The sequence below is a fragment of the Heloderma suspectum genome, chromosome 2, assembly GCF_057233095.1.
Source record: "Heloderma suspectum isolate Gila_16-S chromosome 2, 16-S_ref, whole genome shotgun sequence".
In the NCBI taxonomy this organism is placed as follows: domain Eukaryota; kingdom Metazoa; phylum Chordata; class Lepidosauria; order Squamata; family Helodermatidae; genus Heloderma; species Heloderma suspectum.
In genome coordinates, this window is record NC_139459.1 from 300,213,723 (window position 1) to 300,239,061 (window position 25,339).

Sequence of the window (25,339 nt, forward strand, 5' to 3'; positions counted from 1 at the left end):
TCTTTCTCCTTATGTTTTCTCTTTCTTTTCTGTTATTGCTGTGTCCTCTTAAGAATACTGTATTGATGGGAAATTGTAGTTATTGATTAGGTTGTTGGTATTGTTTATTTCATTTATAAAGTTAAAAAATAGAATAAAAAGTATTTTCAAAAAAAGGAAACTCATGCAGAAGCGTTTTCAGCTTTTATCCAAATTATCATGTAATCAGCTTTGGTCCATCAGCAACACACAAAGCAAGAAAAGCAGAGTATATACCACCTAAAAACCTGCTTTCACAAGTCACACAAGAGCGCTTTAAACTGCCTTATTTGGGGGTTGGGCGGAATCTCGCCAGTTGAAGTGAACATCATCAACCTCAGAGATACTGCTCAGGGAATGAGAGAGGCTTGTTCCCTGCCCTGTCCATGCTCCCACTACTGGCCAGCCCCTCTCCTTCCCCTCTGTGTATTCTTTAGTTTGCAGCATATCACAGTGATGATACTGCAAAATACTGCTGCTGCTGACTCCCACTACTGGTCGCCCCCTCTCCTTCCCCTCTGTGAATGAAACTACCCTATTGTGAATAGGAAAAAGAGGCTAGATAGCTCCTGTGCTATTGGGAAGATTTGAGGCAGCGTGGCTCTGATTTTCTCAATGGGAAAAAGATGTTACAGATTCTCATTAAGCAGGAAGGTTGCTTATTCTGAAGGCTGGAAACAGCACGGATCCGATTTTCCCAATGGGAAAAAGGAACAGTGCCTGAGTCCAAAAAGAGGGAATGGGGGGGTAGAAGGGGGGTATCCCCACCCCTTGACCAGGTCACTGTAACGCCACAGAAATAGGCACACCCAGGGTTTAATACCAGGGACAGGGCACACTGCAGTGGAACCTTTGTGGAGCTGCATTTAAGAAAAACAAAGCACTAAAACAACTTTTCAGAAATGCGCCTTTTCCAGAAGGAAGCTGCAGGGTGGCTGCGGACCAGCAACAGTGTCATCTGTCACAAACAACCCTGATGTGCTCTCCTTCCACATTAAATCAGCCATGTAGATTGGCTTTGGGTAGCTGTGGTCACTCTAAAATGAAAACCAAAGCTTCCAAATTCCTGCTCGCAGCCATAGAAGGAGTGGAGAGCATGTGAGCCCAGCAAGATATGATTCACCAAGATTTCACTATAGAATTAGTATCAAGCTCCTCATTTTGCAACATCAGCATTAACGCATCATCAAGTAAAGTCAGATCAAACAAAGCACAGCAATATTTCCACACAGTTTAATGTCTTGGCATTTCTTTCATGTAGAGTTTTAAGCCTAATATTAATATCAGCAGGATCTCACGTGACAATGCTCTATTCTGCTTGCACTATCTTCCTGGATGTAAACCTGATTCCGTGAATAAAACATGCCTCAAAAATAGACTGTTTTCAGTCAATTTGTCAGCAATATTTCAACATGCAAAGCAGAAGATATTTTTTAGCACAAGCATAAACAGTTTGGCACTAAAATGGCCAGCAATACTCCCGCTTTACAAACACACACTGTGCATATTCCCTTTAAATAACCAGTTACTCACACTTGATTCAAAGCTGCAGACACTGATGGCATCTTCATCCTGGATGCTCTGTTTGCGTTTCTTCTATAAAAAGAGAATAACAAGAAGAGCTCGGTGGTAGAAGGCAGTAAGACAACATATTTATTATGTGCTTATTTTGCACCTTACTGCATTATATTAATAAAAGCCTTTTCAAATAAAAAATATGGCTGGATTCTACAGAGGGTCACATCCTGCTTGTGCACCCAAATTTATGTCAGAGTTAGCCTTTCAGGAGATACTGCTCTTCTAATTCCAGACTTCAGAAAGCAGTTTCGGGATGTGGAACAAGAGCATTTGAAGAGGGGAAAATATGGCAAAACCAGCACCATTTCTCTTTTAAGTTGTTTCACCAAATTCCAAACCTTGCTTTTCTAAGTCGTGGGAGTTTAAATAATTTGGAGGTTCTGCAGGGGGAACCTCCTGTAAGTCAATCACTGAGAAAAGTCTGAGCGTGCATTCAGTGTGTGTGCCCTTCTGAGAGCATCTCTACACCAGCCTAAAATACATTTAAAATGGGGCTTTCTCCTTCGGTTTTAAATGCAGGATCATGACGGACTCCCTTTACAAGCGCCTCCTCCCTGCCCTTCCCCCTCCTTTCTGCTCTTATCTGAGTCTTCCATATTTTTCACTGGTCTAGCTCCTCTTATTACAGCTTTTCCTTTTTCACAAAGGGAACTCAAGAGCAGTAATATGATAGCTCATCTCCGATCTTTTAAAAAAATGGAATAAAGGTCATTTAGTGCAGAAGACACCCTGGAGGTTGACAACGTCATCTAAAGGTCCCACAAACTTCCATGAGTAACCAATCTCAATAGCAGGATAAAAGCTCTGTGTGAAGAAGCCCTAAGAATGCAATACCCAATCTATAACTGCTGCATTAACAGTAGCATAAATAAGATCCTCCCACCAGGTTTATTCTTAAACAGAACTTGTTATTTTTGCATGGGACTTTGAATGGGGAAAAAATTAATCATCAACGACAAAATGGTGCTCAGGAAGCAACCCTATCTTGTCCGCCGTCCATTTGCTGTTTCTACATTCAGTTGTTCCTATTCCATGAAGAAATTTATTCCATGATAGAGCAAGCATATTCATGAACCAAAGGAATGATAGCCATCTCAAATCATGATTTTTAAAGACTGTAAACTCAGTGCAGACTAATAACTGTTACAGAATCTATTTTGTGACACTCAGTAGTTTAGAATAAATTCCATAACACTTAAAAAGAGCACACATGTTTGTAATCTGAAGCACAGAGATTCAGGTTTCATTCAAAATTATCTTCAAAACATGTTTTCCCTTTTTTTAATCACTTTAGACAACATTAGAAATTTCTATAAATTTCTGATAAGTTCAAGGCAATGGATCGCACCTAATGGTGCCCATCTGCTAGTGTAACAGACGCTGCTTGTGGAATGGATCCCTTCTCTCCCCTGCAGCCCACTGCGCCCCTGCCAATACCATTTTGGAGGACTGTGTAACCCTCTGGAATAGATTTGGGGTGCATGTTCAGAGGGAAGGGGAAGTCCACTCGCATGACATTAGGTGTAGTCCAGTATTTTCTCTTTGATGAAATAGGATACAGTAAGATTTTTCATGGCTGCAGCCTTATGAGCTTTTCTTTTCTTTTGAATGAGGGAATCCTCTGGCACAGTGTGTGGGGTAGCCCAAGGGGTTTCAGAGGGGAGGGCAAACTGGTGAATATCACCTCTCCATCTCTTCCTCCAGTGGAAACCTCCGCTGGATTGGAGTCCCTTCTGCAGACATAAGAAACTCTCCAACCCACAGAAACGAACTCAGGATCCAACCCAATATGATTAATTACAAAATGTCTACATTTTGAAAACTACTATTTTGATCCTTGGTATCTCCAGGTAGGGTTAGGAAAGAATCCTACTTGAAACCCTGGGGAGCTGCTGCCAGTCAGCATTGACAATACGAAGTCTGATGGACCAATGGCCTGGCTTGGAAGATTCCTGTGTTCTTAAATATCTAGCTTTTTTATGGTTAACCCATATTTGGAACCTCATTATTTTATTGTGAACTTTTTCCAAGGAGCTTAAAGCAGCATATATAAGGCTATACGATTTCATCCCCACAACTTACCTTGTGAGGTACACTGCAATGCAAGATAGTGACTAATCCAACCCTACCAAGTGATTTTTATGGTGAAATGGGGATTTGACCCAGGACTCCATGGTGCATGTACAACACTATCCTATGCCATATTGATTCTCTGTGTCTTAAGTGATGTGCATTTCAAATCTGCATAGTTAAAATAAATGGCCTTACTTTGCAGTACAGAGATCAACAAGCATGGCAAGGCCAGAATTACTGCTATGAAGTCCACATTTTTCCTGCCTTGCTTTCTTTCTAGTTATCTTCAAGTGATGAGGAAGAGATCTCCAATTAGATTAAAAAACAGTATTTTAATCACAGGAATTAATGGAAAAGGAAGCCTAATTTAGCATTATCACTGGATTAAGCTGCTGATAAATGAGATTTATACACAGCCACCGGGAGAGGAAATGCAAAGCTGTAACACAGCGACAAAAGTAGTTTCCTGTGATGTGCACAGAAACATAGAATGTTTGTTGTTCAAAAGATTTTTCCCTTCAGCTCTGCCACCAAGCTACCTGAAGACTTAAATGATATCACCAATCCTTCAACCATGTCAGTTTCTTCATCTATACATACAATATTCTCTCTCACACACACACATACACTCACACACTCACAAGTATTTAAGGGGTTCATCACATGGAGCTTTTATCCTGATATTGAGTTGGCTCTCTTTTAGAAGTTTGCGGGCTCTTTAGATGACACCATTACCCTCCAGGGTATTTCCCGCCATTTCTTCCAGCCTATCTCGTGCTTTCCGCAAACAATGTGAGGTATTTTTTCCAGCCCATGAAACAGGAGCACCATGACCTCCCTGTGAAATTCTCCAATAGTGGAAGGAACTGCTGTGTCTGCCTGCTGTGAGCGTTTGTTTTCAGTTGTTGGGGGCACTGTTAGGATGAGATTTGACAGGGGCGAGGGCAAGAATTGTCTGCCGATTGCATCTCCTGCCTCTGCATTTCTCAGTTGGAGGGGGAAGAGGGTAAAATGCCTCCCTGCAATGAAGGGAGACACATCTGATCCCCCAAGCTCAGAAGCAACAGCCTCTGTTTCAGAGCATCCTATTAAGTTGAATGGGGCTTTCTCCCAAGTAAGTGTGCCGTGGGTTGCAGACTTACAGCACAGTCTTACATTTTATGTCTACTCAGAAGTAAGTCAGAGGTTTCCTGGGGGCTGCGATAAAACAGTACAGCAGAAGTTAAGTTACGAAAACAAGGCTCCCCCCGCCCTTTGCACACATGCCAGGGAAGGAGGAAGGCACTCCCTCAGTTCAAACCATGTGGCTGCTGTGTAAAGAAGCCCTTCCTAGTCCTGCAAAGAAACTGAAAGCAGGAAGCTCCAGAAAGGATGTGAGTTTTTGCGGGGGGCTTGCTTAATGTAGAAACACCCTAAGGTACCACTAGGCACAAGCTTTTGTACAGCCCACTTTATGAGACATATGAAGTGTTATCCTTGATTGACAGGTATATGTACATATGGGCATTAGAGAAAACAAATGTAAACAGTGGAGCCAAAAGGCCATGAAATACAACATGTATTGAGAGTGAGAGCACTGAAATAAACACTACCCAAAATCAAGCTAGTTATTTTGTTGCATGCTTCTGTAATACGGAGTCTTCAGAAACATGCATTAGAATAACTAAGGTTTCTCTATTCAATAAAAAACAAAGTAAGAACACATTTGCAGAAGATCTTCATCATCCGTCAAGCCATACATTAGATGTTAGTTTTGCTGGATCCATAGAACAGGACAAGAGACCTTCTTCTCTACTGTCACAGTAAGCTTGCCAACATGAAGAATAAAGCTCCCTAAAGCAGTCTTCTCCAAACTGGCACCTTCCAGATGTGTCAGAATACAACTGCCATGCTAGCTGTGGGATAAGGGAGTGGGAGTCCAACACATCTGGAGGGCACCAGGTTAGGGAAGGCTATAAAACTACTGATTGGCTATTGGCATCTACCTCCTGGCACGAATAGAGACAGATCTGTAACAATTCAACAAAAATCTCTGCTAGGAATTGTCTCACATGTGAGTAACATGGCCACGTGTAAGGTTCTCCCACATTAAACAAAAAGTCATTTCAGAAGCTATGCTCTATGTTTACTTAAAGTAACACTGTGGGACTGCAAAACAACCTGTGCTATAGTGACAGCCAATAGGGATGTTTACATTTCTCCAATTGTGAATTAAACAAATTAGGGGTGAAGTAAGTTCCTAATCACACCCTTACCTTCTTTATAAATCCCACACATGACATCTTGTTTGTTTCTCTTTGGGGTCTTTACTCTTCTGACCTTTACAACAGATAGTATTTAAATACTATCATTACAAATAATTTCTTAGAACAAACCAAGATTGACCTGTTCTGTGTTCACAAAATGTTACTGACATATGTTTAATTCCCAAGTTGCTGTGTGTAATACATTAGAAGAAGGAAAATGCAAAGGCTGCTTATATACTTGTTATGAAAACCTATCAGGTATCCTTGGATGATCTTTCATACATGCACGATTCTAGTTTTGAATCCAATCTGTAAATATTTCTCTAAAGGCTCAAAGGTTTAGTACTTCAGGTCAATAAAGGATAGCTAAATCTTGTTTCTAAAAAGTATATGCACTGGGAAAGCTCACTACCTTGGGCGGGCTCTTGCCCTGAAAAGCAGCCAAGAAAGGTTATAATAGGGATGTCAGAGAATTCCGCCACAGATCTCGGTGAGGCCGAATGCCAGTGCATTCGGCCTCCCGAACTCCATGGCAGAACGGCCTGCCACCCCCCCCGCCCCCCGTGGATCCCCCCGGGACTAGACTTACCTGGGGCAGATGTTCCAGACAGCGGCGGCTCCAGCGGCGGCTTCGGCTGCAGCTGGTCTTCTGACCAGCTGCCGCTGCCACCGCCATTTGCAGTCTCCCCCCCCCCCATTTGTGATAGGCTACATAAAGACTTACGTAGCCTATCACATCTGGGTTAAAAACAAAACAAAACACATACGCAAATGGCGGCGGCAATGGCCGCCGCCATTTGCGTTCCCTATTTTTGGTTGTCTTAGTCTACGTAAATATTTACGTAGACTAAGACAACCCAAAATAGGGAATGCAAATGGCGGCATACGCATGCCGTACAATGCATTCCCATACGCATTTTTTTTAAAAAAAAAATTTTTAACCCAGACGTGATAGGCTATGTAAGTCTTTACGTAGCCTATCACGGCTGAATACAGGGATGCAAACAGCCGGATGTCCGGCTGCTGGCGGAGCCGGCCGGCGGCTCTGCGGAATCCCCATGGAGCGAAGCCGGACGGGCAGGATTCCAAGGGGAGGGACGGAGCGCCTCCCCCCACCAGCGGAACCCGGCGGAGCTAGGTAAGGGGGGTTTCATACATCCCTAGGTTATAAATAAATACACAAATAGTTTTGCTGAAAATATATTTGTCATGAAAGCAGGACTTTCACGTATCTAAACTCTTGCCATCACAACTGGAGTGATAAAATGTGCAGACTAAAATGAAAAATTGCGATTAAACATAGGTTCAGATACATTGCCACATCAGTTTAAACCAACACAATGTTTGGATGGGGATATCAAAGCCCCCCTGGAAAAGAAAAGATGACATGAAGTTGTTCTCAATTTCATAGTGTACTGGGGCTCTTTGCATCCATTACAACACTTGTAATATCTCAAAAACAACCATTATATTGGCAAATGTGAACAATACATTATAGGGATTAGATATCACTTTAACTACTAATCACATCAATAGGTTACAATTACCTACATTTATAATTAGGTAAATTAATGTCTTTGGTATAAAGCAGGAGTGGGGAACTTGTGGACCTCTCAATGTTGTTAGACTCCAACTCACATCAGCCCCAGCCAGCATGGCCAATAGTCAGGGAATTGTAGTCCAGTAACATCTGGAGGGCCACAATTCCCCACTCCTGGTACAAACGTTGGTACTTCCAGCACAAAAGCTAAATGTGCTTTACATCTGTGGTCCTCAATCAACTATTTGAAATCCAATTTAAATTGGATATAAAACAACCAGAACAAGATTAACCTTTTGGTCATCCGAAAGGTTAATTAAATGGTTACTAACATAACATTTCCTGCAATAGGTGGCAAAATAAAACCTATCAAAAGGGGACTTCTGAGAAGGGCCACAGCAGTTAGAGGTGGCCTCTAACTGGGTTGTGTGTGTTTTTTAACCGAAGCTTGGTGCAAGTTTAAAAGTGTTCTGTCTTTTTTTTAAGGGTTTAATTTTATTTGCAATTATAACAAAACAAAAAGGGGGGGACAACAAACAACAAAAAACAAAGCAGCCATTCGCAATAACTATTTACAATACCATTAATTTTTTAAAAATGAGAGAGAAAGATTCAACATTTCTGTTTCTAAATACTTTAATGTAAGCAGTCCGGATGAAATTGATGGCTATAGGATATATGTTCAAATGCAGAAAGAGCAGTAAGAACTTCAGATTATTGAATGATAGGTGGTGGGTGTTTATTCTTCTAGGTTTGAAATATGAGTTTCTTTGCCATTGTAAGGGCTGTCAAAGTCCACTTTTGCTGTCCATATGTTATTCCCCACATCACAGGAATATAATTTTAAAATGCATGAACATCCACAATTATCACAGATTTTCAATAAAAATTCATACTACTGGCTTCTACTTTGAAATAAAAATCACAGGTGCCAAAAGAAGGAAATACGATTACTTGATACAATAGCCTTGTTAGGATTAGTGGTTGTTTCAGAAATAGACTTATCTCATGGGCTTACCTAAGCACTGCAGCACCTAATAAGTAGCCTGTGATTTTCCATTTGGAAAACATCTTTTCTACCAACTATTTCACTTTGCCCTTACATAGAGTTATAATTGCCTTTTAGAGGCAAATGACGTAAAGAATATATAAACTGAGTTGTATACTAGTTTAAAAATTAAAATAAATATTAATATTTTAGAGGATGAAAAAGGCATTATTTGTGAATGGGTGAGATGAAATTTTTTTTCAGTTGAGCAACTGATCTGACTGATTGATTTTGGCCATACTGGCTTGAAATGAACAATTAAAATGTGACTGACATTAAAGGTGGAACCCCGTGCATGTTTAGACAGAAAACAGTCCTACAACTTCCAGCATTCACCAGCCACCCATGCTATAATGTGTAAATGTGCATAGGTTGTTGTTGTTGTTCAGTCGTTCAGTCGTGTCCGACTCTTCGTGACCCCATGGACCATAGCACTCCAGGCCTTCCTGTCCTCTGCTCTCTCCCGGAGCGTGCTCAAGTTCATATTCATTGCATCCGTGATGCTATCTAGCCATCTCATCCTCTGCCGTCCCCTTCTCCTTTTGCCTTCAGTCTTTCCCAGCATCAGGGTCTTTTCCAGTGACTTTCCTCTTCGCATTAGGTGGCCAAAATATTGGAGCTTCAGCTTCATTATCTGTCCTTCCAATGAGCACTCAGGGTTGATTTCCTTTAGGAAATGTGCATAGGACTGCACCCTAAATATCTCTAATCGTAACAGGAAATATATGTCCTTGTATGAGATGCCCAGTAAATCTTTGTTTGAGAACTGGTATTATTTACTTAACTTTCTTCCTTCCGTTTTTTGAAAGTCAAGAAAGAATACAGGTATTGGAATATAGCAGATATCTACAGTTGCTGAAATCAGTTTCCTGATTTGCTGTAGATTTCTCAGATAAAATTCATAAGCAAAAGAAATCAGCTTCCTCTTCTCTCCTCCCCATTATTGAAAAAGGTTTTATATAGACATACACCCATTATGACTTCCCAAGATGAAGTCTCCAAGGGAAACTAGCTTAAACTCTACAGACAGACACTAAAAAGCAAAAATAATCTACAAACCAAGTATCCACTTTTCTATATTTCTCTGCTAAGACAGCAGTATAAAAACTCTTGGTACAGACCTATTTCTTAACCTCCTGTGTAATTCCCAGGTTCTTTTTTGTCCTGTGCTTTCACAGAGCTCCAAAATCTAAAGGCGCAATCCTATGCATGTTAGACTGAAAAAAGTCCTACAACTCCCAGCATTCGCCATGCTGGCTGGGGAATGCTCAGAGCTATAGAACTTCTTTCCCATCTAAACATGCATAGGAACGCACCCTAAACATCTTAGCTACCACAAGCCACTAGAATGCTTTTCTTTATAACCATCCTCCACTGCCTCATCTCCATTAAAAAGTAGAAGCAGACTTCACTCCAAGTTTCCATATCATCTTACACAACAGTTTTATGTTGAACAGCATGGGTGACAAAATAGAGTCTGGTGGCATCCCATAGTTTAAATGCCATGGGGCAAGTACTAGTCCCCCAGTATCACTTCTGGAAATGGAACCAGAAAGGACTGGAACCACTGAAGGCAGCATCCCCATTTTCTGTGTTACCATGAGTCCCATGTTACTGTGCGTCCTCATTCCCACAGACACATAACTTGCATGTATACACATGCAACAACCAACACAGGTCTAAGGAGACCCTTAACCAGAGGTCTGGTGCGCCACAACAGATTTATGCACTATGCTGTTACAAATGGGGAATAACTATTTCTAAAATGGTAAAATTGAAACACTTGTTCAAAGTCCAAAAGTTTTGACTTTATTTTTACAGTTGTTTGTTCTCAAAGAACACATGCAAGCACATTCAATAATGAAGAGAAAATTGGCTTGATTAGCATACCCACCCCCAGCACATAGGCCAGTACACCAGTTCTAGTAGGCCTAAATAGAAAAGATAGAACAAGATGAAGACTGGGGAAATTAGTGTTTACCAAATAAGGAGCAGAAGGTGGCACAATGGAAATAGCAAAGCAGGGGACTGGGAGCCTATATGCCCAAGGAAGCTCGGGTGCTGGGGGCAGAAATGGTTAGGTTTAGGAGAAAAGGAAAATAAATAAAGCAGGAGTGGCTATAATTACCTGACTTCAGAGGAAGGGGAACCCAAAGAAGTTCACTTCCTGGTTAGTTGCAAAAAGTTAGAAAAATTGTGTTGGCACGGACTACCCTCAGGTTCTCAGCTTTAGTTTAGAATTCAAAAAGTGACCAGTAACCTCACGCCACTTTGCCCTTATTGACAACTAATTGTACCACATTGTCTACGGACAGCTGTCCTGTCCATCTTGGTTCAAAGCACCCAGAGGGACTAAAACCAGCAAGGTACATACAGGCAAGGACCTGGCAAGTCAGGTCAGGTCAAGTCCAGTCAAGGCGAGGCAAAGACAGTCTGGTTTAAGCATGCTGAATAGCCAGGCAAGTTAGACCAGGCAAGGTCTTCCAGGACCTTGGCTAGCTCCCAGTTAGCTGAGATTCAAGCAAGGACAACAGTTGACTCAGCAACAGTCAAAGGCTTTCTGAAGCCTTATAAAGGCCAGCAGCTCAAGACCTGCAGTTAACTCCACCCCCTCAGAGAAGTAGCTTGTTTCTCAAAGGGCTACTGCCCAATTTGTAGCCACTGGCTCCTACGGGGTGGTGTGGTGTAGGCTGTAATGTGGGAGGGCCTTCTGCACCAAAGGAGTCAGGTAGAGGCACATCCTCTGGTATGGGAGAGCCTGGCCTAGTGGGAACTGGATTGATGGAGGGAGTCTCCTCTGCCTCTGAGTCCTCTTCAGAGCCAGAGGACAGTTTAAGGCTGGGCAACATGACAACATCCAAAATAAAGGCGAGGTGGGAAACCCAAAAGAACCACCACAAGTTTGGTTAAAAACAAGTTTGGATGGACAGCCTTACTAATGGGGCTTCTCTTTAGAGTTTCTGATAAAATTCAAGAATTGTGCATTCAGCTCAAGACTTTTTGGTAGCCAGCCACTTCCCAGTGTTCTATGCTTCCTGTGGGGACAATTCCACTATTTGACTCAGAACCAACAACTCACACATAGGTCTCAGACCCCTGCGAGGCACCAAATGGTTTGGATGAAGTTAGCACGTTGCGCTGTATTATGTGTACAACCCAGCTCTGGACTCAATGGGACACTTTACAGGGAGTAAAGCTCCCTCCGGGTATACGAGGAAAATAGATCTGGGGCAAACAAGCCAGGAAAGCAGAGACTCTGACCTTAGAAATGTGGTTTAGGTACCAGAGCAGAGTGGAGAATCATGCTAGGAAAGAGTCCTGAGGAATGATCTATTAATGCCAATCAGACCTTGGGTTATTCTCAGAGATGAGTCACACCAGCATGATGAATGCCCAAGCAGAAAAAATTAGCATGAACAGAAAGAATGGGCAACTCCAAGGCAATTATAGGTTTAAAAACAAAGGGAACAAATAGCTTGATGGCTCAAAGGCTGGATCCAGGATGGGTTAAAACAAATTGCATAATAGTTTGGTTCCAGCAACTGAATTGAAGGCTCAGGGAAGTTCCTTGCCTCTTGACTCATTTACATTAGTTGGCCACATAGAGTAGCATAGTATAATACTCAAAACAAAAAGTGTCAGGTAGTGCTTGATCTTGCGGATCTGTCTGGGAGGTAGGGAAGCTTCAGGATTGGGCCATTTTTCCTGCTTTTGATTGGTCAATTCAAAGGTACCCTCATTTGTTAGATGACTGGGTGGTAGGATGGCAATCAGGCAGGTATTCTCATGTTTTCCCCAGTCACAGGGAGCAGCCTTCTTAAATCTAATCAGGGAGGAAGCGAGTATGTTGTATGGCTCCTATGCTGGCTGGGGATGATAAGAATTAAAGTCCAAAACATCTGGAGGGTGCCAGGTTGGGAAAGGCAGATCTACAATTTCCCTTGTCTACTATGCTGACTAGCAGTCAGCAGAGTGAAGGACCTATTTGTGCATCTTGTAGTGAGCAGATATACTAAGTAATAGTCATGTGGCTACCAACCCCACCCCCCATTATCAATGCCACAAGGCCTTGCCACTCCCAGAATGGTTTACATAAGAGATCCAATCCTAATAGCTCCAAAAGGACCAAGATAATATTCGTGGACAAAGCATCCATTTTGTCTCTGCTGTCATCCCCGCCACCACTCCCTACATTTCAAGGGGCTAAAACTCTGACTGGCAAATTAGACTGACCAGTCCCAAGCAGTGTCAGAAACCTCCCATCCATCACCCCTAGTTTTGTCCACGCTCACCAATCCCAGTGCTAGATAGCACTCTTGCCCCTACTTCAAAGGATGGGATGGCCGGGAGGGGCTGCTTTTGTTTGCTACCATCTCTGCAAATTCAAGTGTCATCAACATTTTCCACTGCTTAGTGTAAACTGGGCTCAGTATGTTTCAATGGTAAAAAGACAAAAGATAACAGGTAGTAACTACACAAGCAGCCCTGACTGCTTCTGTGTTAAACAGGAAGCAAAAAGGGAACACCAAGGTAGCAGTAAATTAACCACACACATCCTCAACTCCAACTCCTTCTCCCTTTCCATTTTAAGATTTTCTGAGCCCAGCTGTCACAAAATTACAGTAGTGGTTGCATTTGAAGTGTCACCAGAGATCTACAGCATGTATCAAGGAACAGGTGTTTTCTGGCAGCCTTCCTCAGGCCTGATCTAGCTCAAGAGCTGCCAGTTGTGAAATCTAGATTATAGAATAGCTTTCTAGCATTCACTGTAGAAGGTCTGGGAAAATTAATACTTCTGCAACAACATTAGCATATACATAGCAACAATTAATTCTCACTAATTAAGTGTAAAATTTGGAAACAGAATTAGATTAAACACTAGTTGGGCATCACCTTGAATTTTTTATGGAAAGGTGGGGTAGAAATTTTGATAATAAATACATCAGTAATTTGCTGCTATCAGTCAGTGTTGCAGAAATGCTTAAAACTTTATTTTATTACTGAAGTTAGCTAACAGGTATACTTTACTTACTATTGGCATACCAGCTGAGTTTCATGTACCATTCAAACTACTCCAGGCCAGATTTGAAGGAATTTTCTGACTATTTTTGTAACAGAATATTGCAGGCCAGCAACTGATCCATTCTTTTCCCTCTCTTGTCAGCTAGATGTGTAAATCAGGCTAGCCACAGAATTAGTCAACATCAATAAAAACAGGAAAACGAATCCTAAGCAATCATTAGCAGTTATTTCTTGACCATCTTTACCTCTATGAAAAAAACATTCTAACATACCTCAGTGAAATCTAAACTAGGAACCACAAATTCATTGCGTCACAGTTTCTAATAATCACCACTATCCCTGGATAATGCATTTGCAATACAAGCCTAACCACTATTAAATATTGTTTCTGTAATGAAATTTCCATGACAAGTTATCAGGAAACTTATATCTAAAAGAGGTTTAACCATGAGGAATGTGAATAAGATCTGTTTTATACAACAGAAGCCATCTAGTTTGGCTCCTGGGAACTCAAAAAGAAAACCTCTTTCCCAGGACTTCATTGTGAAAACTATTTTTATTTATTTAGATTTAGGGTGGTGTTATTTTAATCTCGTTTTCAGCTCAAGGGCCCTCAACATGGCTTACAATAAGAACATGAGATTACCACAAAAAGTATAAACAATGAAAACATTATTAAATCCAAATAATACAATTTAACGACTAATACATTTAAAGGCAGCAACAGTTCACTAAGATCAATCAGCTCCATAGTCACAAAAAGGAACCTTTTCAAGAAACACTTGAAAATGACAGGCCTATCAGATCTCATTTGGGAAGGTTTAGTGAGTCACAGCATATAATTATGCAAACAAATATTGTACAGGCATTGTACTAGCATACAATCAGAGAAAACACTTGACAGATTAAGGATTTAGCAGTGTTTACTAGCTAATGACAGTCATCCAAAAAGGATACTTCTGTGCAGGACTGCAACACAACTCAAGCACTTTGGGAAGAGGAACTTTCCAGTCTTGACTGTTCTGGAACCTACTTTTAAGAATTAACTCTCGCTGTGCTTTTATGAAAGAAATATACCTATTAAAACTCCTTCTGAACAAAAACGGCACCACATCTAAACAGTCTCAAAAAACTAACTTACCTGATGGTGCACAAAAAAGCAACACCACCCCATGAGGTACTTTATACGTACACTGCATCCAGACTTCAAGAGTGCACAGTTCACAGTGTAACTCTTACAGCTATCTGTATGCCACACCAAGGCCCTACATTTCCCCTTCAGTTTCTTTCTGTAGCAACGCCTCCCTGCATAGCCACATTCTATGACAGGAAGTGGCAGAGAGCCACCTCTTAGAAGTGAAAGACCGAGTGATGCACAGCTATCTCTATATTGTGATTTTCTCCTTTGCTGTTATCACAATATATCTGAACATACCAAGCAGCAACTACAGAAAAGCAGCAGCCAATGAAATGCTGTCAAGAAAGCAACCTTTCGGATGCAAAAAAGCCCCTATAAAATTATGCTCTTCTTGACTGTAATTTGCACTGAAAACAAAGAACTATCTTGAATGTTCTAAAACACATATAATGAGATAAGTTTTTAACACTGTAGTCCTAAGTTTTGTCTTCAAGAAACTTCACCTTGCTTTTTCTTTGCCAGAGAAAACCTAGGCAATTGCTGCTCCTGCCTCTTATAGTACTCCTACAAAAGAACTGAACAAGATATTCCAAACTGAATGATCATATTAAAAATCCTCTTCAAATGCTCCATTTCTTCCTAAAAGCCATTTTAAATAGTTTGTGTTCTCACTAAAAGGAATTACATTCTTTAATAGATATTGACAGGTGTGGGTGTTAAACAAAAGAAGGTTAAGTAGGCAACTCAGGTCTTTAAAATCAGGTTTCCTGGCAATATTCAGTTCCTTTATGTGATTTCCTGGTAGTGAAGCACATGCATTTAATCCTGGTTACAGACTCCTTTATGAGCTGATTTCATGCAAACAGAGAAATGCTAAGAGAAAATATTTGGTATTCTGCATACACAACCACCACTTACTTATACATTAAAACAGGGGTCCACAATGGGGCACCCACTGGGACCTCCAACGGTGCCTATGAAGCCTGTCCCCTTCAAACATTTATTTTTAATTTTAAAAAAGCCTTGGAAAACATTAGGGCACTAGGTTCTCCTTCCTATTCCTACACCTGCTGCAGATCTGCTGCTGGTGGGCAGGCAGAGGAAGAGAGAGTGGTTTTCTGGCTCCGCCCAATTTCTTCAGCCCACGCAGACTTTTCCCCTTTGCTGTGCCCCCGCACTCCCTGTCTCTAACCTCATTATTTCTCTCCTCACCCCCATCCACTTGCCTTGCTATTTTTCTCTCCTCCACCACCTCTTTAGCTTGCTTTTGACTAGCCAGGCCTTCACAGCAGCCATTATATGACTAGCCAGATTCACAGTGGGAGCCATTTTGTGGTGGTACCCACAACGGTTTCTCAAATTCCCAAGTGTGCCCATGAATCCAAAAAGGTTGAGGACCCCTGCATTAAAATATAAACCTCTTTGAACTTCCTCTAGCTGAGCAAACCATAATGTGTTCCTTGTCTCCCCTGTCTCCCCAAACATATGGAGATAGGCTTCTCCCCTTCATACATTTATGGCCAGATTCAGATGTAATGTTAAAGTATGATGTCTAAACTGAGGGAACTGTGGTTTGTTTTAACTACTGTTAATCAAAACAAACTAGGATCAAGCCAAGATACTGATTTCAATAGGTGATTGTGACCTTTAAACTACAACATTACTGCAGCTGACTTACCAATGCAAACAACTAATCATGCAAGTGACAATACTAATAAGGGAAAAGGAGGCTCATAGATATTTAACTCCTATTCCTTGACCAGACCACTCACTTGAGCAGTTAATTGCAATGGTAAGGCAGCTGTAGAAACTAATTTTTTTAAGGATTTTTCTTATATAGGTTTGTTGCCCTAGCTGAAGGCCAAACTAGAGGTTAAATGCAGTGTGGTATCTAATGTGCAGGTTTTTAAAAATGCAATTTGCGGCAGCAGGTTAAGGACAGCAGCAAATAACTGACAAAGAAGACATGGAGGAGGAATTTAAACCTTCCCTCCCTTGTTGCAGTCTTGAGGAAAACCCCTTTTCTGAAGCTGGTATTTGCTTTTAATGAGAACATTAACAATTTTGTTTTCTATGCCCTGGTTGGCACATAACGACAACCAAGAGTATGGGTTGAATATGGGCTGTTGAATCCTGGATTGTCATTACACGCAAACTCTTGACTATGGTTTAAATATGGGTTGATAAACACAAACAACTCGGAGCTCACAACCTAACAAACCATGGGTTCTCTTCCTGGGTTGTTTATGGTTAACAACTCAGTTAAACCATAGTACAAGGTTCACTTGTAACAACAATTCATGATTCAACAACAACCCACACTTAACCCATAGTCTGGGGCTGTGTTTCCACCAGCGATTTACTCCAACCAGGCCGCGCGGTGCGGGCTCTGTATTTCCATGACATCATGTCCATTCAGCACCAGACCCACATTTTAACGTGGAAAAACCGCTTCTTCTGAGACTGCTTATGGTCTGACTTTTCCAGCTTACTTCAGCTCCATTACTGACTTGTTTCCACAACTGCACTGGATTCAGTATCATAGTCCTGCCCATGGGGCGTGTAGCCCGGCCTTTGTGGGTGCGTTGCTCTGACCTCAGTGACCCAACCTTTTTCCTCCCTGTTTTCCAGAAGTTTCATCAGTGTTTTGGAGCATGATGCTGAGGGACCAACTTTTAAAACATCATTGAAAATAAGCACTAGAACATAGCCCATGACCCCAGTCAAGGGGTGTTTTCTCCCATTGTGCTGAATAAGGCTTGCTCTCTCAATGACCACAGAAATAACAGAGAAGCCGTTCAATTGACACGGCACATATCAAAGCCCTATTCCTTAAATGCGATTAAGCACGATCTCAAGGCTTCAGTCCATTGCCTTAGGGCATAACCCCTTCACAGCTTCCATATAGAGATCCTGTGCATTAAATGGGGGCTGGTTTCCATCTCTTTCCCACAACAAACCCATTAGTGTCTCCTCAGAAGTAACTCCCACTGCGATCCAAGAGGCTTGCTTTTGAATGCCCACATCAGAATGTACAGAGATTCCCCCTCAATTAAAATGGCACACTTCAAAGTCCAATCCTTTAAGTGTGATTAAGCGATCAAGTGGGATCTCAAGGCTCCGAATAATTGCCTTAGGAAGAAAGTACTTCACAGCTTTGTTATGGATATCCTGCAGGTTACAACGGGGGCTGGTTTCTGTCTTTGTGTTTACTACTCTTTTACCCACAATAAACCCTTTACTGTCTCGGCAGAGGCAACTCCCATTGTGGTCAATGAGGTCCTCTGGGTTAAAATGGGGGCTGGTTTCCCCCTTTGTGTTCTCTCCCCGCCTTTTCCCAGCACAAGCATATGTGTGTCTATTCGGAAGTAACTCTCATCGTGCTCAGTGAGGCTTGGTCCTGAAATGCAGGTGCATCTGGACTTTTTTTGGGGGGAGGGAAGACTCTCTTCAGAGCAAAGCTGATTCCTTTTTAAAAATCCAGTACTCCTCCATTAGCTTCTCGTGCTGTTGTCCTGGAAACATGGCCAAGGAGGTGGGAACACTGATGAGGTCATCAGATCCAACCCAGACTCCACTCAGACTCCACCCAGTTATCAAGAAAATAATTTGATTAGAGCTCAGTGGAAACAGCACAGAGCTCCAGGCTACAGTGATAAGCCAGGTTTTTAAGGGCTGTGGAAACAGAAAAAGGAGAAGATGTGATTGGGGAAACATTGCAACAAAGTTGCAAACAAAGTGAAGCCAACAGCATGGAAACACGCCCTGGGGTGTCAATATGGGATTTCCCCCCACAGCAAATACTAGCTTCAGAAGTTGGATGCTCCTTAGGACTGCAGCGGGGGGGGGGGAGTTTAATTCCCCCTCCATGCCTGCTCTGATCCCGTTAATTATCAGCTCCCTTTTCCAGCTGTTTTGTTATAAACTGTCTTGGTCATGGTTTACAGAAGTGTTTTCTGAAACAAATGTGGCAGTAGTAAATTGCACATTTGTTTATGTTTGCCCAAAGCAGAGCTCATATCAGGAATACACTGACAAGTAGGGATGTACGAATCCCACCCACCAATCCGTTCCGGGACATCAGCAGTGGGAGGGAAGCACTCTGTCCCTCCCCCCGGAATCCTCCCCAGCCGGCTCCGCTCTGCAGCGACTCCACAGAGCTGCTGGCTGGGACAGGCCGCAGCCAGAATTCCGGCCACAGCCAGGCTGCTGCAGCCACTACACCAGCTGCCATTTGCGTGGCTGTCAAGCCGTGATAGGCTACATAAATACTTACGTAGCCTATCATGGCAAAAGGCAGCCACGCAAATGGCGGCCGCTATGACAGCAGCCATTTGCAGCCGCAGCAACCTGGCAGCGGCTGGGAGACCTGCCGGAGCCACCGCTGCATCCACCACCGCCTCCAGAGCCGCCGCATCCGCAGCCAGCTCCTTCCCGGGGGGATTCCACGGGGTGGCAGGTGGGGAGGCTGTTCCGCCACGGATTCCAGGGGGGCGGATTCTAAGGAATCCGGCCTCACTGGAGGCCGTGGCAGAATTCTCTGATATCCCTACTGACAAGTGCCGTTTCTTGGTAACACTTTGTGCAAGGAAAGCAGGCAAACAGACTGCCACGTTCACATGAAGCAGTACCTGTCAATGTGATCATGCTGGGTCAGTCATTATTTCTTCCATGTAAGTCTTCCATATAGGAACACATTGCATGGAGGGCTTTAGAGTACCAATACTGAATATATAACACAGAGCTTTCCAAGTATTATCAATCAATCAAGCTGCCTTGGGTGCCATTTCTTTGGGTACAAATCAAATAAATAAATACATAAATAACCAATCTTTATTACAGTCACCCCTTCATGGATCACTGCCTTGTTGTGGTGAAGGGTCTTGCGTAACGCAGTGAAGCCATAAGCTATGCCGTGCAAGTGTTCAAACTACCGTACAATTGCGCTCATTTCACATGCCAGCAAGGTGATGCTCAAAATCCTACAAGCTAGGCTTCAGCAGTATGTGAACCAAGAACTACCAGAAGTACAAGCTGGGTTTCGAAGAGGCAGAGGAGCTAGAGATCAAATCGCCAACATTCGCTGGATCATGGAGAAAGAAAGAGAATTCCAGAAAAACGTCTATTTCTGCTTCACTGACTATGCTAAAGCCTTTGATTGTGTGGATCACAACAAACTGTGGCAATTTCTTAAAGAGATGGGAGTACCAGACCACCTTACCTGTCTCCTGACAAACCTGTATGAGGGCTAAGAAGCAACAGTAAGAACCAGACATGGAACAACCGATTGGTTCAAAACTGGGAAAGGAGTACGACAAGGCTGCATATTGTCGCCCTGCTTATTTAACTTATATGCAGAGTACATCATGAGAAATGCTGGGTTGGATGAATCACAGGTCGGAATTAAGATTGCCGGGAGAATTATCAACAACCTCCGATATGCAGACGATACCACCCTAATGGCAGAAAGCGAAGAGGATCTAAAGAGCCTCTTGTTGAGGGTGAAAGCGGAGAGTGCAAAAGCTGGTTTGAAACTCAACATTAAAAAAAACGAAGATCATGGCATCTGGCCCCATCACTTCCTGGCATATAGAAGGGGAAGAAATGGAAGCAGTGACAGATTTTACTTTCTTGGGCTCCAAGATCACGGCAGACGGTGACTGTAGCCATGAAATTAAAAGATGCTTGCTCCTTGGGAGGAAAGCTATGGCAAACCTAGACAGCGTAGTAAAAAGCAGAGACATCACCTTGCCGACAAAGGTCCGTCTAATCAAAGCTATGGTTTTCCCAGTAGTACTGTATGGCTGTGAGAGCTGGACTATAAGGGAGGCTGAGCGCCAAAGAATTGATGCTTTCGAACTGTGGTGCTGGAGAAGACTCTTACGAGTCCCCTGGACTGCAAGGAGGTCAAATCAGTCAATCCTAAAGGAAATCAACCCTGAGTGCTCATTGGAAGGCCAGATACTGAAGCTGAAGCTCAAATATTTTGGCCACCTAATGCGAAGAGAAAACTCTCTGGAAAAGACCCTGATGCTGGGAAAGATTGAAGGCAAAAGGAGAAGGGGCGGCAGAGGATGAGATGGCTAGATAGCATCACTGATGCAATGAATATGAACCTGAGCACACTCCGGGAGAGAGCGCAGGACAGGAAGGCCTGGCGTGCTATGGTCCATGGGGTCACGAAGAGTCGGACACGACTTATCGACTGAACAACAACATTACAGTCACATGACCCATTCAGGTTAAAATACAAAAGACAAATAGAACAACCAACAAAAAGGACAATTTATCTGGTTTAGCTAACACAGTTGAGCTCTTATGTGCACAGCAATTAGAAAAAAGTTAGTCGCGGGCTCAGTAATATATGGTATCTTATCTGACAGAAAATGCATAATCAGTCTTTTTTCTGAATGCCTGGATAAAGTAGTCAAGTTTCATCAGGAAACATCCGTAACATTCTTCCCTCAAATCAGTTTTTGTCTAACTAACGCACTAAGACTCAGTATGGTAAAGTGGTTTAAGTGTTTTGGACTTAGACCTGGGAGACCAGGATTCAAATTCACACTCAGCCATGAAGCAGTCTGGCTGACCATGGGCCAGTCACTACTTCTTAGCCTAGCCTAACTTATAGGGTTGTCCTCAGAGAACCATGTACACCACCCTGAGCTTCTTCAGCGAAGGGTAGAATATAAACGTACTACATAAAACACATAGAATAATCAAGATGGTGCTGTGGATGTGTATTACACAAAATGCACCTGCAAAAATAGATACTCCAGTGTGGCATGTTAGAATATGCAGAGCCCATGGAAGAATTACAGAGCTACATTCTCTCTGCCAATGCTGAACTGTCTATGGGTATAAATCTGAAAAGATTTTTAAAAAGCTAGTGACCCCAAATTGCTCCATAAACGAGATTGTTCAGACAAAAGTCTTTCTAGATAGGCTTTGTAGTTTTTGTTGTTTATTCCCTCAGTCGCTTCCGACTCTTCATGACTTCATGGACCAGCACACGCCGTCGCATGAGCTTCCTGTCGGCCGTTGGCACCCCCAGCTCTCCCAAGGTCAAATCCATCACCTCCAGAATATCATCCATCTTGCCCTTGGTCGGCCCCTCTTCCTTTTGCCTTCCACTTTCCCTAGCATCAGCATCTTCTCCAGGGTGTCCTGTCTTCTCATGATGTGGCCAAAGTACTTCAGTTTTGCCTTTCATATCATTCCCTCAAGTGAGCAGTCTGGCTTTCTTTCCTGGAGTATGGACTGGTTTGACCTTCTTGCAGTCCAAGGCACTCTCAGAATTTTCCTCCAACACCACAGTTCAAAAGCACCTATCTTCCTTCACTCAGCCTTCCTTATGGTCCAGCTCTCGCAGCCATAGGTTACTACAGGGAATACCATTGCTTTAACTATGCGGACCTTTGTTGTCGGTGTGATGTCTCTGCTCTTCACTATTTTGTCAAGATTGGTCATTGCTCTCCTCCCAAGAAGTAAACATCTTCTGATTTCCTGGCTGCAGTCAGCGTCTGCAGTAATCTTTGCGCCTAGAAAGACAAAGTCTGTCACTGCCTCCACGTTTTCTCCCTCTATTCGCCAGTTATCAATCAAGCTGGTTGCCATAATTTTGGTTCTTTTGAGGTTTAACTGCAACCCAGCTTTTGCACTTTCTTCTTTCACCTTCGTCATAAGGTTCCTCAGCTCTTCCTCGCTTTCAGCCATCAAAGTGGTATCATCTGCATATCTGAGATTGTTAATGTTTCTTCCAGCAACTTTAACTCCAGCCTTGGCTTCACCAAGCCCAGCACATCGCATGATGTGTTCTGCGTACAGCTTGAACAGGTAGGGTGAGAATATACAACCCTGCCGTACTCCTTTCCCAATCTTAAACCAGTACGTTGTTCCGTGGTCTGTTCTTACCGTTGCTACTTGGTCGTTATACAGATTCCTCAGGAGGCAGACAAGATGACTTGGTATCCCCATACCATCAAAAATTTGCCACAATTTGTGATGATCCACACAGTCAAAGGCTTTAGAATAGTCAATAAAACAGAAATAGATGTTTTTCTGAAACTCCCTGGCTTTCTCCATTATCCAGTGGACATTGGCAATTTGGTCTCTAGTTCCTCTGCCTTTTCTAAACCCAGCTTGTACATCTGGCAGTTGTCGTTCCATGAATTGCTGGAGTCTACCTTGCAAGATCTTGAGCATTACCTTACTGGCATGTGAAATAAGTGCCACTGTTCGATTGTTTGAACATTCTTTAGTGTTTCCCTTTTTTGGTATGGGGATATAAGTTGATTTTTTCCAATCTGGTGGCCATTCTTGTGTTTTCCAATCACAGAATGATCTGAACATCCAGTGTCCCCAAAATGATAAACAAGAAGGAGGGGGCAGGCATAAAACAAACTGCCCATTTCTCAATGTGTGTGGAACCGAAGTAAGGTCAAGTTCATCTGTTGCTCACAAAGAACTGGCAACAGCTACACCCTGTCCCAGACTATAATTAACAATGGGAAATCTGTAATGTAACAGCATGGCACTTAGTTTCAGAGGGTGGGTAACAACTGTATTTATTTCTTATATCACATGCTGCTTGTAAATTTTAGTATCTTTTGTATGCAGAACAGCAAGGAAGTGACAGGTTTATAGCAGATAACCACACCCACGATGAGAGAGCAGTCTAGCTGAAATGCTTTAAAAGCATCCAGTGAACATTACTGAAATATTGTAGGGGCGTGCTAGAGAGACATTGCTCAATTTCAATTTTTAATCTGCTTCATCTCAGAAGATTCAACTAGTAACTATACTTAAGTGCAATACATTAAAAATACCAGAGTTTAATATACTATAGCAGCCATTAGGAGAACTCCTTGCTTATTTCTAACTAGTAAGACAACAGAAATATAATAAAAATCTTTCCTTACCTTACACTAAATGTGCTTTTTTGAAATGCTGACATTAACTGGTAATTCCTACCTGAACTCTATAAAGTAGGCATTATCCTCATATTGTTGATAGGTTGCTGAAGCTGAAATACAGCTGCTTGCCTTAGAGCACCTACTAAGCATGTGGCTATAAGATTGGAATGGAGGACTTCTATCTCACAACTTACACTGCCACTACTCTACACCAAAGTAAGCACGTTAAGAGGGAAAATTAACTCTAATTAATCTCATTGAAATAAACATTTTTTTGTTGGATGCCGTAAAAAAAAAATTAAAGATTGCACCAGTAGTGCTATGGAGCACCAAAAGGGTCAAATTTAGCTTTGTGGCACTATGGACAGAATTGTTCACCATAATTTTGTCTTCAAATTGGGGGGGGGGGGCATACAGCCTGGGGGACTGCATGTTGCCCACCTGTGAAATGAAGGGATGACAAAATAAAGGCATACATTGAGTATTTACTTTTCAAGCCTTACTTGTGTCTGAATAGATTTTACAAATAATTTTATAATCAATTAAAATCCATTAATCATGAAAACTTTGGCTGCAGAAAGTGTCTCATATGCAAGGCAGCCAGAAATCATGTGCAATTAAAATTTACAATGTAGATGTAATTGGAAATGTGATTCAAACCTAGTTAGTTTTTAATTTAGACTATGTTTACTGACAAGTCTGCAAAGTCCTCAGCATCAAATGATTTAATTAGCACTTAAACATGTTCAAAAGATGAGTCACTGATAAGGAATCATGTTTGTTCATGCTCTTCAAGCTACTATAAAAAACCACGTTGGCACTTGTCAGTGCTTTCTACTCTTGCTTTCTCCTTTGTTAGAAGGGAGACAGAAGTTATTGTATCTTAGCGGTATGGTACAGGAAACCCCTACAAAATCATCAGTCTTGTTCCTGTGTAGATAACATCCAATCAGCTGGCCTCAGTGCAGCAGGACAAGGAACCAGGCACAGGATGATTCATTGTGGACTGTGGGTGTTGGAAGGAAAAGGATGCATGTCCAAACTTGACAAACAAACAAAAACCAGCCTACACAGATTCACCCAACCATTTTGATTTGGGGACAAGTGATATAATAATTTCCAAATACTATCTTAGATATTAAAAATAACTTGAGCAAAAAAAGCTGTTATAAAGCCACACTGTACTACGTATAGTGTGGTTAGCATGATAACCAGTGGTTAGCATTGCTCCTGTGGCATCTATCTGTGTTCTGTATTAATAAAAAGGTTTTCTCACAGAATTGTTGAATAGATTCACTTCATTACCTGCCTGTTCAACAGTTAAATTAATTAACAGAGCAATGCTATAGTCCCTAGGCAGCATCTGGGGTGCCATAAGATGCTGCGAATCTCCTTCTCTGTGCCCATAGACAGAGCTACGAGCACAGAGAAATTGCCTCCATCCTTCTCTCACCCTGTCTGGCTCTTTCCAGAAGGCATAGGATAGGCTGAGGGCTTCGAACGTGGAGCCCTCTGTCTATTGGGGGCACTTTTCACTAATTAAAACAGTGCCCATGATTAATCAACCAGTAGATTTTAACTTGTTTAACTATTTTAATACAAAGTACTTATAAACAAAGCAAGCGGCAGGCACCATTTTAGAACAGCCATTTCCCCTTTCTCACACAAAGGAAGGAATTCCCCTAAGATGCTGCCTACTGAGATTTATTTTATTTATTTATAATTACATTTATATCCTACCTTTCTTCCATCTTGGAACTC

At 42.2% G+C, this 25,339-nt stretch overlaps 1 protein-coding gene across 3 annotated transcripts in view; it reads right to left on the reverse strand.

Annotated features, from left to right (window-relative positions):
- Window positions 1-25,339, reverse strand: part of ARHGEF3 (Rho guanine nucleotide exchange factor 3) — a 229,399-nt gene that overhangs the window by 142,282 nt on the left and 61,778 nt on the right. For 2 of the 3 annotated variants that reach the window (XM_084840053.1, XM_084840056.1), the window contains exon 3: window positions 1,552-1,614. In XM_084840053.1, the coding sequence (XP_084696179.1) occupies window positions 1,552-1,614 (63 nt within the window). Of the gene's footprint in view, window positions 1-1,551; window positions 1,615-14,666; window positions 14,771-25,339 lie in introns of those variants that run through there. The other variant, XM_084840055.1, reaches the window with a different exon arrangement.